General features: G+C 44.0%; 1 protein-coding gene across 1 annotated transcript in view; it reads right to left on the reverse strand.

Moving 5' to 3' along the window:
- NOS1 (nitric oxide synthase 1) overlaps nt 1–14115 on the reverse strand; it is a 183764-nt gene that overhangs the window by 68259 nt on the left and 101390 nt on the right. Inside the window, 1 exon segment of the mRNA XM_061170420.1 lies at nt 6416–6542. Coding sequence (XP_061026403.1) covers nt 6416–6542 — 127 coding nt within the window.

A 14115-nucleotide genomic window follows, 5' to 3' on the forward strand; every position in this document is an offset into this window, starting at 1 on the left:
CTCCAGTGCTGGACACCCTATGCCAAACAACTAGCAAGACAGGAACGCAACCCCACCCATTAGCAGAGAGGCTGCCTAAAATCATACTAAGTTCACAGACACCCCAAAACACACCACTGGACGCAGTCCTGCCCACCAGAAAGACAAGATCCAGCCTCATCCACCAGAACACAGGCACAAGTCCCCTCTACCAGGAAGCCTACACAACCCACTGAACCAACCTTACCCACTGGGGGCAGACACCAAAAACAACGGGAACTATAAACCTGCAGCCTGTGAAAAGGAGACCCCAAACACAGTAAGTTAAGCAAAATGAGAAGACAGAGAAATACTCAGCAGATGAAGGAGCAAGGTAAAAACCCACCAGACCAAACACATGAAGAGGAAATAGGCAATCTACCTGAAAAAGAATTCAGAGTAATGACAGTAAAGATGATCCAAAATCTTGGAAATAGAATGGAGAAAATACAAGAAACATTTAACAAGGATCTAGAAGAACTAAAGAGCAAACAAACAATGATGAACAACGCAATAAATGAAATTAAAAATTCTCTAGAAGGAATCAATAGCAGAATAACTGAGGCAGAAGAATGGATAAGTGACCTGGAAGATAAAATAGTGGAAATAACTACTGCAGAGCAGAATAAAGAAAAAAGAATGAAAAGAATTGAGGACGGTCTCAGAGACCTCTGGGACAACATTAAATGTACCAACATTCGAATTATAGGGGTCCCAGAAGAAGAAGAGAAAAAGAAAGGGACTGAGAAAATATTTGAAGAGATTATAGTGGAAAACTTCCCTAATATGGGAAAGGAAATAGTCAATCAAGTCCAGGAAGCGCAGAGAATCCCATACAGGATAAAACCAAGGAGAAACACGCCAAGACACACAGTAATCAAATTATCAAAAATTAAATACAAAGAAAAAATATTAAAAGCAGCAAGGGGAAAGCAACAAATAACATACAAGGGAAACCCCGTAAGGTTAACAGCTGATCTTTCAGCAGAAACTCTGCAAGCCAGAAGGGAGTGGCAGGGCATATTTAAAGTGATGAAAGGGAAAAACCTACAACCAAGATTACTCTACCCAGCAAGGATCTCATTCAGATTCGACAGAGAAATTAAAATCTTTACAGACAAGCAAAAGCTAAGAGAATTCAGCACCACCAAACCAGCTTTACAACAAATGCTAAAGGAACTTCTCTAGGCAGGAAACACCAGAGAAGGAAAAGACCTACAATAACAAACCCAAAACAATTAAGAAAATGGTAATAGGAACATACATATCGATAACTACCTTAAATGTAAATGGATTAAATGCTCCCACCAAAAGACATAGACTGGCTGAATGGATACAAAAACAAGACCTCCCGTATATATTCTGTCTACAAGAGACCCACTTCAGACCTAGGGACACATACAGACTGAAAGTGAGGGGATGGAAAAAGATATTCCATGCAAATGGAAATCAAAAGAAAGCTGGAGTAGCAATTCTCATATCACAGAAAATGACTTTAAAATAAAGACTATTACAAGAGACAGAGAAGGACACTACATAATGATCAAGGGATCAATTCAAGAAGAAGATATGACAATTGTAAATATTTATGCACCCAACATAGGAGCACCTCAATACACAAGGCAAACGCTAACAGCCATAAAAGGGGAAATTGACAGTAACACAATCATAGTAGGGGACTTTAACACCCCACTTTCACCAATGGACTGATCAACCAAAATGAAAATAAATAAGGAAACACAAGCTTTAAATGATATATTAAACAAGATGGACTTAATTGATATTTATAGGACATTCCATCCAAAAACAACAGAATACACTTTCGTCTCAAGTGCTCATGCAACATTCTCCAGGATAGATCATATCTTGGGTCACAAATCAAGCCTTGGTAAATTTAGGAAAATTGAAATCATATCAAGTATCTTTTCCGACAACAACGCTATGAGACTAGATATCAATTACAGGATAAAAACTGTAAAAAATGCAAACACATGGAGGCTAAACAATATGCTACTAAGTAACCAAGAGATCACTGAAGAAATCAATGAGGAAATAAAAAAAACCTAGAAACAAATGACAATGAAAACATGACGGCCCAAAACCTATGGGATGCAGCAAAAGCAGTTCTAACAGGGAACTTTATAGCAATACAATCCTTCCTCAAGAAACAAGAAAAATCTCAAATAAACAACCTAAGCTTACACCTAAAGCAATTAGATGGACAAAAGGGAACGCTTTTGCACTGTTGGTGGGAATGTAAATTGATACAGCCACTATGGAGAACAGTATGGAGGTTCCTTAAAAAACTAAAAATACAACTACCATGATGCAGCAATCCCACTACTGGGCATATACCCTGAGAAAATCATAATCCAAAAAGAGTCATGTACCACAATGTTCATTGCAGCCCTATTTACAATAGCCAGGACATGGAAGCAACCTAAGTGTCCATCGACAGATGAATGGATAAAGAAGATGTGGCACATATATACAATGGAATATTACTCAGCCATAAAAAGAAATGAAATTGAATTATTTGTAGTGAGGTGGATGGACCTAGAGACTATCATACAGAGTGAAGTAAGTCAGAAAGAGAAAAACAAATACCATATGCTAACACATACATATAGAATCTTAAAAAAAAAAAAAAAAAAGTTCTGAAGAACCTAGGGGCAGGACAGGAATAGAGACTCAGATGTAGAGAGTGGACATGAGGACATGGGGAAGGGGAAGGGGAAGGGTAAGCTGGGAGGAAGTGAGAGAGTGGCATGGACATATATACACTACCAAATGTAAAATAGATAGCTAGTGGGAAGCAGCCACATAGCATAGGGAGATCAGCTCAGTGCTTTGTGACCACATAGAGGGATGGGATAGGGAGGGTGGAAGTGAGGCACAAGAGGAAGGAGATATGGGGATATATGTTTTTGTATAGCTGATTCACTTTGCTATACAGCAGAAACTAACACACCACTGTAAAGCAATTATACTCCAAAAAAGATGTTAAAAAAAAATAAAGCAATTAGAGAAAGAAGAACAAAAAAACCCTGAAGTTAGCAGAAGGAAATAAATCATAAAGATCTGATCAGAAATAAATGAAAAAGGATAAGGAACCAAGATGGCGGAGTAGAAGGACATGCTCTCACTCCCTCTTGTGAGAATGCCAGAGTCACGGCTAGCTGCTGGACAGTCATTGATAGGAGGACACTGGAGCTCACCAGAAAGGGTACCCCACATCCAAAGACAAAGGAGAAGCCACAATGAGATGGTAGGAGGGGCACAATCACAGTAAAATCAAATCCCATAACTGCTGGGTGGGTGACTCACAGACTGGAGAACACTTATACCACAGAAGTCCACCCACTGGAGTGAAGGTTCTGAGCCCCACGTCAGATCCTCAACAAAATACTAGCAAACAGAATCGAACAACACATTAAAAGGATCATGCACCATGATCAAGTGGGATTTATCCCAGGGATGCAAGGATTCTTCAATATACGCAAATCAATCAATGTTATACACCATATTAACAAATTGAAGAAGAAAAACCATATGATCATCTCAATAGATGCAGAAAAAGCTTTTGACAAAATTCAACACCCATTTATGATAAAAACTCTCCAGAAAGTGGGCATAGAGGGAACCTACCTCAACATAGTAAAGGCGATATATGACAAACCCACAGCAAACATCATTCTCAATGGTGAAAAACTGAAAGCATTTCCTCTAAGATCAGGAACAAGACAAGGATGTCCACTCTCACCACTATTATTCAACATAGTTTTGGAAGTCCTAGCCACGGCAATCAGAGAAGAAAAAGAAATAAAAGGAATACAAATTGGAAAACAAGAAGTAAAACTGTCACTGTTTACAGATGACATGATACTATACATAGAGAATCCTAAAAATGCCACCAGAAAACTACTAGAGCTAATCAATGAATTTGGTAAAGTTGCAGGATACAAAATTAATGCATAGAAATCTCTTGCATTCCTATACACTAATGATGAAAAATCTGAAAGAGAAATTAAGGAAACACTCCCATTTACCACTGCAACAAAAAGAATAAAATACCTAGGAATAAACCTACCTAGGGAGACAAAAGACGTGTATGCAGAAAACTATAAGACACTGATGAAAGAAATGAAAGATGATACCAACAGATGGAGAGATATACCATGTTCTTGGATTGGAAGAATCAATATTGTGACAATGACTATACTACCCAAAGCAATCTACAGATTCAGTGCAATCCCTATCAAATTACCAATGGCATTTTTTACAGAACTAGAACAAAAGATCTTAAAATTTGTATGGAGACACAAAAGACCTGAATAGCCAAAGCAGTCTTGAGGGAAAAAAACGGAGCTGGAGGAATCAGACTCCCTGACTTCAGACTATACTACAAAGCTACAGTAATCAAGACAATATGGTACTGGCACAAAAACAGAAACATAGATCAATGGAGCAAGATAGAAAGCCCAGAGATAAACCCATGCACCTATGGTCAACTAATCTATGACAAAGGAGGCAAGGATATACAATGGAGAAAAGACAGTTTCTTCAATAAGTGGTGCTGGGAAAACTGGACAGCTACACGTAAAAGAATAAAATTAGAACACTCCCTAACACCAAACATAAAAATAAACTCAAAATGGATTAGAGACCTAAATGTAAGATCGGACACTATAAAACTCTTAGAGGAAAACATAGGCAAAACATAGGCAGAACACTCTATGACATAAATTATAGCAAGATCCTTTTTGACCTACCTCCTAGAGAAATGGAAATAAAAACAAAAATAAACAAATGGGACCTAATGAAATTTAAAAGCTTTCGCACAGCAAAGGAAACCATAAACAAGACGAAAAGACAACCCTCAGAATGGGAGAAAATATTTGCAAATGAAGAAATGGATAAAGGATTAATCTCCAAAATATACAAGCAGCTCATGCAGCTCAATATCAAAAAAACAAACAACCCAATCCAAAAATGGGCAGAAGACCTAAATAGACATTTCTCCAAAGAAGAGATACAGATTGCCAACAAACACATGAAAGGATGCTCAACATCACTAATCATTAGAGAAATGCAAATCAAAACTACAATGAGGTATCACCTCATACCAGTCAGAATGGCCATCATCCAAAATCTACAAACAATAAATGCTGGAGAGGGTGTGGAGAAAAGGGAACCCTCTTGCACTGTTGGTTGGAATGTAAATTGATACAGCCACTATGGAGAACAGTATGGAGGTTCCTTAAAAAACTAAAAATAGGACTACCATATGACCCAGCAATCCCACTACTGGGCATATACCCTGAGAAAACGATAATTCAAAACGAGTCACGTACCACAATGTTCATTGCAGCACTATTTACAATAGCCAGGATATGGAAGCAACGTAAGTGTCCATCCACAGATGAATGGATAAAGAAGATGTGGCACATATACACAATGGAATATTACTCAGCCATAAAAAGAAACGAAATTGAGTTATTTGTAGTGAGGTGGATGGTCCTAGAGTCTGTCATACAGAGTGAAGTAAGTCAGAAAGAGAAAAACAAATACCGTATGCTAACACATATATATGGAATCTAAAAAAAAAAAAAAAGGTTCTGAAGAACCTAGGGGCAGGACAGGAATAAAGACACAGACATACAGACGTAGAGAATGGACTTGAGGACACGGGGAGGGGGAAGGGTAAGCTGAGACGAAGTGAGAGAGTGGCACTAACATATATACACTTCCAAATGTAAAATAGATAGCTAGTGGGAAGCAGCCACATAGCACAGGGAGATCAGTTCGGTGCTTTGTGACCACCTAGAGGGGTGGGATAGGGAGGGTGGGAGGGAGATGCAAGAGGGAGGGGATATGGGGATACAGGTATACCTACAGCTGATTCAATTTGTTATACAGCAGCAACTAACACAACAATGTAAAGCAATTATACCCCAATAAAGATGTTAAAAAAAAACATGAAAATAATGTTTGTGTATTTGTTTGTCTATGCATAAAATATTGCTACAAGGACCCCTAAAATGATGATCGATGAACGCTGCTCGCCTCTGGGGAGGGAAACTGTGTGGCTGGGATGACGGGAGAGAGAAAAAGTTTTTACCATGTGTCTTTTATATCTTTTAAATTTAGAACCATGTGAATGTCTTTCCTGGTAGAAACAGAAGGAAAATTTGAAAACTAGCAAGCTCGCAAAGTAAACTCAACCATATCAAAGCCAAAATCCATAGCCCAGGATAAGCACTCCTGGCCTCAGCTCCCCACCCCAGCTCTCCAGCTACACTGGCTGGTTTCCTCCCCCACGTGGTTTGGGATTTGTCTCCCCAAGAGGATTCAGGGAGCCGTGGAGTGTGGGTGCCAGGCTGGCGCCACCACTTACCTGCTCCTTCTCTGAATACGGGTTGTTGAGGACAACTGGCATGTTACCCTTCCCCCATAGGTCATTGAAGACTCGGTCGTTCTCCACACCGAGGGGCAGCGGTCTGTGTGATTTGCCATCCAGATCTCTGAAAGGCAAGGCAGGGGACGTGAGGAAGACACGACGTCTGGAGTGACGGGCTGGTCACCCTGCTCTGAAAGCCCTGAGTCAGTGCAGAACCTTCAGGGCTCACCCACCTGACTCTACACGGAGACGGGGAGCTTTGGACCTGCAGCCTGTCGCTTCGTAGGATCAAGCGTGAAGGTGAGCTCATCCAACTTGGCACTGATGGCCGGCACATACCCATTTTGTGGACATCGTTTTAGGATGACCACGACATAGATTTTGTTCTTCCTTCCCTCTTCCCTCATTTCCTCATCTAGGAACACAGGGGGCCCCTCTCCTAGCAGAATCCTATGCAGAGCCCCTGGGCAGCTTAACATCCCTGAAACTTAATGATAGAGGACACAGGAAGCAAGAGGGATAGGGTTGGAAACCAGTCCTGCGGGCCAAGGGGATGAGTCATACAAACGCCATCTAGAGCATTGATCACAAGACTAGTGATACCAGCCCAGGATCAACAGGAATGATTCTGAAAATAAGGGGAACATAGCAACAGAAATAATAATACGATTAATAACGACAGCGTTTATTAAGTACTTACTATATGTCAAGCACTTTTCATATGTTTTAGTGAATTTAGTCCTTGGGACAACCATATGAGGTAGGTATGAACGTTAATCACTATTTTACAGATGGCATAAGTGAGACAGAAGCTAAGTCGCTCAAGGTCACAGTATTCCAGCCTACTCCCCACATTTATTCTGAAGTGGAGGCTCTTACTAATACCATCACTTATCATCATCGTCACCACCACCGTCACCATCACCACCATCATCCTTATGATTGTCATCACCAGCACCATCGTAATCATCACCATCCAACTTCTCCCTATCAGCATAACCCTCACTGTCACCATAGCCATCACCACCATCCCCATCAGCACCAGTATCATTAGCCTCATTATCACCAACGCTATTGCCAAAATCATTCTCATCCTTCTCATCATCATCACCTTCATCAAATCAGAATCTTCATCATCATCATCATCCTCTTACATCATCACCATCATCATCATCTTCATTACCACCATCATCTTCCTTACAATTGTTATCAGATGAGCAAACTGAGGCTCAGAGAGTTTAAATCACTAGCCTAAGTCTCACAGCTAGGGATGATGGAGTTAGGATTCAAACCCAGGCTTGTTCCTGACTCTGGAGGTTGACTTCTTAACAGTGAAGCTTTCCTGGCTCTCTGCCCTTGAACTCTGATAGGTTCAAGAAGAGGCTATCTTGGCTAGATTCCACAGGCTGACCATCCTCAGAGATGGAGAGAAGTCATGGTTGAAATGGGACTGATTTTGCATCAAAACCCAGACCTCCCAATCAGTCCTGCCTCATCTCTGTTCTCCTGCCCTCTGAGCACTGCCCTCCTGCTTCCTAACGATCTGCCTCTTTTTAACCCTCCCATCCAGTTTCACTCTATGGTATCTGTCTGTTCCCCAGCTTTGGGTGATGTGGCTTGCTCTGTGGTCCATCTCAGTTTTGGTCCCACGTGTCTAGGCCGGCCGTATCCAGCCTTCTGTTCTATGTTCTCAGCTTTGGGGACTCCTGGTCCTGGCTCCATAATCTCCTCCAAACCCCAGTCTGGTGCTGACAGTCATTTGGGATGAATCAGAAGCCAGGGCCTAAGCTCTGAGTACAAGGCCGTAAGTGGCCCCTCTGGCTGCTCACAAGGAGGGGGTGCTAACCAGAACGCCCTCCTTGCTTTGTTTCACAGCATTCTGGTGGCCCACGTCAAAGCCACTTCTGCTCCCCTTGCTTGGAGAGGTTTGCAATTGTCAGAGGGAACATTCTGTTTTACCCTCTTTAAAATGTCACCAAAACACACCAGGAGTGGTTCTTGATTACAGACATTTCCCAAGTCAATGGTTTACCTACATGGTGATAAACAGAAGAATTGTCTGCTGAGATGGCTGCTCTAAATGTCACTCCAGTCCCTCTCAGCTCTAAAACTCCTGATCCCAGGATATCACATGACCATAAATGGGGATTCAGCAGAGAAGAGAAGAGGTTAGTACTGTTTGAGTGTCCGTAATGTACCAGGTGCCAGCACAGAAGTTATTTCATTTAATCTCAACAGATATTAAAAGCCCTATTTTACAGATGCAAAAACTGAGCTCAGAGAGGTTATGTAAATTTCCCAAGGTCCAGCAGTAAGCACACAGCAGAGCTGGGATTTGAAACTAGGTCTAACTGATGCTCGGCTCAGATCCTTCTTTTTTTTTTAAACAGAGACGGGAAAAAAGAGTCAGGATGCTTACGCTAAGCCAGAGGCTAAAGAGCAAGGAATCCAACATCTCTCACTGAATGAGGTCAGTTTACAAAAACTACAGGGTTAAAATTACCTAGGCAACTCTGAAACGGCTCACATGGCTTGTCTTGTGTGAATCTGCAGGGAGAATTAATTTTATCAACCTTTTTTTTTTTTTAAAGCCTTTAACACCTTCGTTGAAATAATGCATTTGAAGTGTTCTGTCAACACAAACTTATTTAAGAGTCCTACGATGAGCAGGGGAAGAATATTTTTAACATGGGACCATAGGGAACACCCATTAGCGCCTGATGGGGAGCTATTTTGCTTCCTGCACCCGGGGACAAAATCAGAAGTAGAGTTAGGTACGTTCTCAGCTCCCACCCCCACCCCAAGTCTGTCAGTGATAACCAGGTCTGAGGGGAATGAATATGTGGTTTATGGCCATGAGTGGGAGGTATCCTCTTGCTGGGTTCGTATGGGCCGTTCAGCCTACTGGTTAAGACATGGGCTGTGGATTGGGTAGAGCTGGGTTCAACTCTTAGCTTTGCTGGTCATAAGCTGTGTGACTTTGGATATTCTCGATACTTAACCTTTCTAATTCTCAGTATACTCATCTCCAAAATAGGGTTAATAATAATACCCAGTTCACGGGGTTACTGCAATGGTTAAATGAGGTAAAGCTTACGGCGCTTAGCCTGTGGCATCTGCTATTGCTTTGACTACTAATTTGCTTACAGGCTGATCAGACAGAAACAGAGAAAGGAAAATGCTCGTTCTTTATAAAACAGTCAAGATTCCTCTAAGCCAGCATGGTCTAGGAGAACTTCCTGAGTCAATGGAAACATTCCGTGTCTGCCTGTGTTGTCGGTTTTTTAGCCTCGGCCCACATAAGGCAACTGAATACTTGAAATGTGCCTATTGTCACTGAGGAATTGCATTTTTAATTTTATTTCACTTTATAGCTAGTGGCATAGCATTGGGCAGTGCTGGCCGAAGGCTTAATGTCTCTAAAGACTGAAGGCATATAAGGCTTCCACCTGAGAAAGGGGCGTCTTCCCTGGGGGCTTATGGGGGCCCAGGCAGGATGTCTGTATTCAGACCTTTCTTTTTTTTTAATTGAAGTATAGTTAATTTACAATGTCGTGTTAGTTTCAAGTGTACAGCAAAGGGATTCAGTTATACATACATATATGCTTTTTCGGATTCCTTTCCATTATAGGTTGTTACAAGATATTGAGTATAGTTCCCTGTGCTATATAGCAGGACCTTGTTTTTTTACCTATTTTATATATAGTAGTGTGTATATGTTAATCCCAAACTCTTAGTTTATCTCCCCTCTCCCACTGTCCCCTTTAGTAGCCATAAGTTTTTTTTCTATGTCTGTGAGTCTATTTCTGGCTTGTAAATAAGTTCATTTGTATCATTTTTTTAGATTCCACATATAAGTGATATCATATGATATGTGTCTTTCTCTGTCTGACTTATCTTCACTTAGTATGATAATCTCTAGGTCCATCCATGTTGCTGCAGATGGCACTATTTCATTCTTTTTTTTATGGCTGAGTAATATTCCATTGAGTTACTGCATATCATGTCTTGTCCACAGAGCCCAGAAATTTGGGAATTCTCTGCTTCCTTTCTAGACTCACACCTCCCATCACTCTTAGCCCTGATCTCCACTCTCCTCTCTTCCCAACGAGCACACTATGTCCACCCCTACATTTATCCTTGCCCTCCCCAGGATGCCCTTTCATTTCCCTCTGCTGTGAGCCAACTCCTATTCGCCCTTCAAGGCCCATTTCACATGCCACCTCTCCTGGGGGTTACACAAGGTCATGCTTGTAAAATGCCTAGTACATAGTCAGCACTAACCAAACATGAACTAAATTTATCTTTATTTACAGCTAAGGAAATTGAAGCCCAGAGAGATTAAGTAACTTGTCGAGATCATACCACCAGTGAGAAGTGGAGGAAGCTTGGAAATCAAATGTCTCCTCCTCGCTGTTCTCCCAGCTGAGACTCACTGTGAGCAGGGCTTATGGGGAAGGGGAGCCATTTGATTGGACCTCACACTCGTGAAGAACCTCAAATCTAGACAGCAAATATCCCCCCCAAATGAGGCGGAGGTGGTGAATGTATTTATCAGCTGAATGCAATTTTGGTAACTCCAACGTATCATTGCTTCATTTAAGTAAACACCCTGGGAGCCCACAGATGGAAGTGTTTGGGGCCTGGCTTGACTTCTGAGAAGCCTGGATGGTGACTCTCCTTTGCCAGTACTCTTGAGGCTCTGTCCTGCCCAGCTGCCTGAGGGGTCTTGATTTAGATCAGGGTTTCTCAGCCTGGAGCTCTTGATATTTGGGGTCTGATAATTCTTTGTGGTGAGGGCTGTCCTGTGCATTGTAGGATGTTTAGCAGCATCCCTGGTCTCTCCCCACTAGATACCAGTAACATCCCCCATCACCCCACCACCAGTTGTGACATCCAAAAATGTCTAGACATTGCCCAATGTCCCCGTGGGCAGGGGGAGAAATATACTCCTCCCTGTTGAGAAGCACAGCTTAGCTGCAGCCGAGAACCCCAATCCCATGCTTCCCAGTTCCTTCCATCCTTGCTCCACGCCCACACAAGGGTCTTTGAGGATTTATTTACTAGTTGTCCCTTGTTTACAGATGGGACTGAGGAACCTGCCTTCACTAAGTGGCTGCCACGTACTCTCAGTGTCCTTATCCCCCTGGAACCCTCCAGTGGACTTGGCAATCTGGTAGACCAGCGAGGCCAGAGCCATCATGTGGTCATGTTTGGTGGTTCTCAAACTTCCGGGTGCATCAGAATCCATTGAAGGGCTTGTTAAAATTCCCCTGAGCCCACCCCCTGGAGAGTCTGAAATAGTGGGAAGCCTGAAATCTGCATTGTCAAAAGCACCCCACATCGGCCAAGGATACCCTTGAAGACCCATTTCTCTTGGAGAGCTCTGAGCTAGACTCTTGGAGTGAGCGGCAAGGTCCCCTCCTGGTTAGAAATGTCACCCTCCCCCCGGCTCCTCTGCTCCCCCCCTTAGCCTCCCCCCATAAGATCAGGTAGGATGCTCTCCCTCCTACCTGGTGAGCATTTTCTGTGCTTTTTGGCAAGGACTAAACTAAAGCCCCTTTCTTCCACTTGACTGCCTGCATCATCATACTCAAGCCAAGAGCTGGTCTAGCATCTCTAAACCTTCTGAGGACCTTTGCCAGATCCTTCCAACCGAGGCTCCCCTGATCCCTCATGCAGGGGGGATGGGGGTCCTGGGCCTGACTCCACAGGGAGTTTGCACGTATGCTGGTCGGCCCAGTGCTGACCACTAACCCACCCCGAGGACCCAGGATGGGGAGCAGGTGGGCCTGGCCTGTGTGCAGGGCGCAGCCTGGAGGTGGGGACGGCTTGCTCTGGCCCAAGCAGGAGAGGAGGCCGCCAAGGAGCAGCCGGCCCTGGCAGGAAGCCCTGCCCGCATCTCTCGGCAGACACCACACTCTCTCCGAGCCCCCTTCTTGCCCTCCACACTCCAACGGCCTTTGGCTTCCGCCTCTACCTGGTTGCGGATGATGGGAGCTGAGCTGAAGCTGGAAGACTTGGGGGCGGTGGACGTGGGTGTGGGGTCGCTGTGCAGCTTTCCTGCTAGATTTCATCCCGCCGGAGTGGGGGGAAGTTCTTGATAAAGAGAAAAGTATGCTCTTCAGAGCGGGAATTCCATGGCAAGTGCTGTAGCTGAGAAGTGAGGCGAGGGCCTCTGAGCTCAGGAACAACTCTGACTCTCATTCCTAACGTCACCAAAGCTGGGCAGGGACTTCCCCAGTGGCACAGTGGTTAAGAATCCGCCTGCCAATGCAGGGGACACGGGTTCGAGCCCTGGTCAGGGAAGATCCCACATGCCGCAGAGCAACTGAACCCGAGCGCCACAACTACTGAGCCTGCACTCTAGAGCCCACGAGCCACAACTACTGAGCCCATGTGCCACAACTACTGAAGCCCGCGTGCCTAGAGCCCGTGCTCTGCAACAAGAGAAGCCACCGCAATGAAGAGTAGCCCCCGCTCGCTGCAACTAGAGAAAGCCCGCGCACAGCAACGAAAACCCAACGCAGCCAAAAATAAATAAATAAATAAATATATTGAAAAAAAAAAAAAAAAAAGTGGGGCAGAATTCTCCAGCTCGTGTCTATAGGCTCCAGGCTGGGGGGCTGGGGCTGAGTTTGGACCCCAGCTCCCATGGCTGATTGCCTCTCCAGGATGTGGGCTTCTTGCTAACAGCTCTTCTGATCTATTTTTTGAGAAGCTCAAAATCGGTTTTAATGTAAAATCTCTTGATTTATCTATTTTGCCACAAATTCACTTTTTCAGTAAACTCTGCAGGCCAGATAAAACCCATGGGAGATCTACTCATGACCTTCAACCCCCAGTATGTGACCTCTGACCTAAAGGGATGTCGCAGTTCCTCCTCTTGGAGTGATGTTCCAGAGAGGTCGAAGGCAGCAGTAAACCTTCCGGGTATGGCTTCACAGGAGGTGGACCGGTCAGGTACTTGGCCTGCAATAAGCATGGCTACCGTTGACCTTCAGGAAGAACCTGACGGTTGTTCTGGAAGGAATCTTAGGGCTCATCTTGTGCATGTACCATTTTTACCGATGGAGGAACTAAGTTAGGCCCAGAGAGGTCAAGGGGTTTTCCTAAACTATGTAGCTGGTGAGCGGCAAAGGGGGCGGGGTGGGGGGTGGCGGTGGGTGGATCCAGAAGCAAGGCCACTGAGCCCAGTCCAGTGAGACTTGATGGTGATGGTGACGGGGACAGCTATCGGCCTGTCCAGGGCCTGGCCACGGCACTGCTTGGGGAGGGAGCTTGGTGGATGAACACGGTAGGCTGAGTAACAGCCTCCAAAGATACCCAGTCCTAGTCTCTGGAACCCATATATGTTACCTTGCGTGGACAAAGCATCTTTGCAACTGTGCTTAAACTAAGGATCTTGAAAATAGGAAGATTATCCTGGATTATCTGGTTGGGCCCTAAAAGTTGTTACAACTATCTTTATAAGAAGGAAGCAGAGGGAGATTTGACCACAGAAGAGGAAGGCCGTGTGACCATGGAGCCAAATGGTAGGTGTGCTGCTGGCTTTGAAGATGGTGGAAGGGGCCATAAGCCAAGGGATGCAAGGGATGCAGCTCTAGAACCTGGGAAAGGCCAGGAAACAGCATCTCCTCTAGAGCCTCCAGACTTAAGACCTCCAGAATGTAAGAGAATAAAGATGTGTTCTTTTA

The sequence above is a fragment of the Eubalaena glacialis genome, chromosome 15 (genome assembly GCF_028564815.1).
Source record: "Eubalaena glacialis isolate mEubGla1 chromosome 15, mEubGla1.1.hap2.+ XY, whole genome shotgun sequence".
NCBI lineage: Eukaryota > Metazoa > Chordata > Mammalia > Artiodactyla > Balaenidae > Eubalaena > Eubalaena glacialis.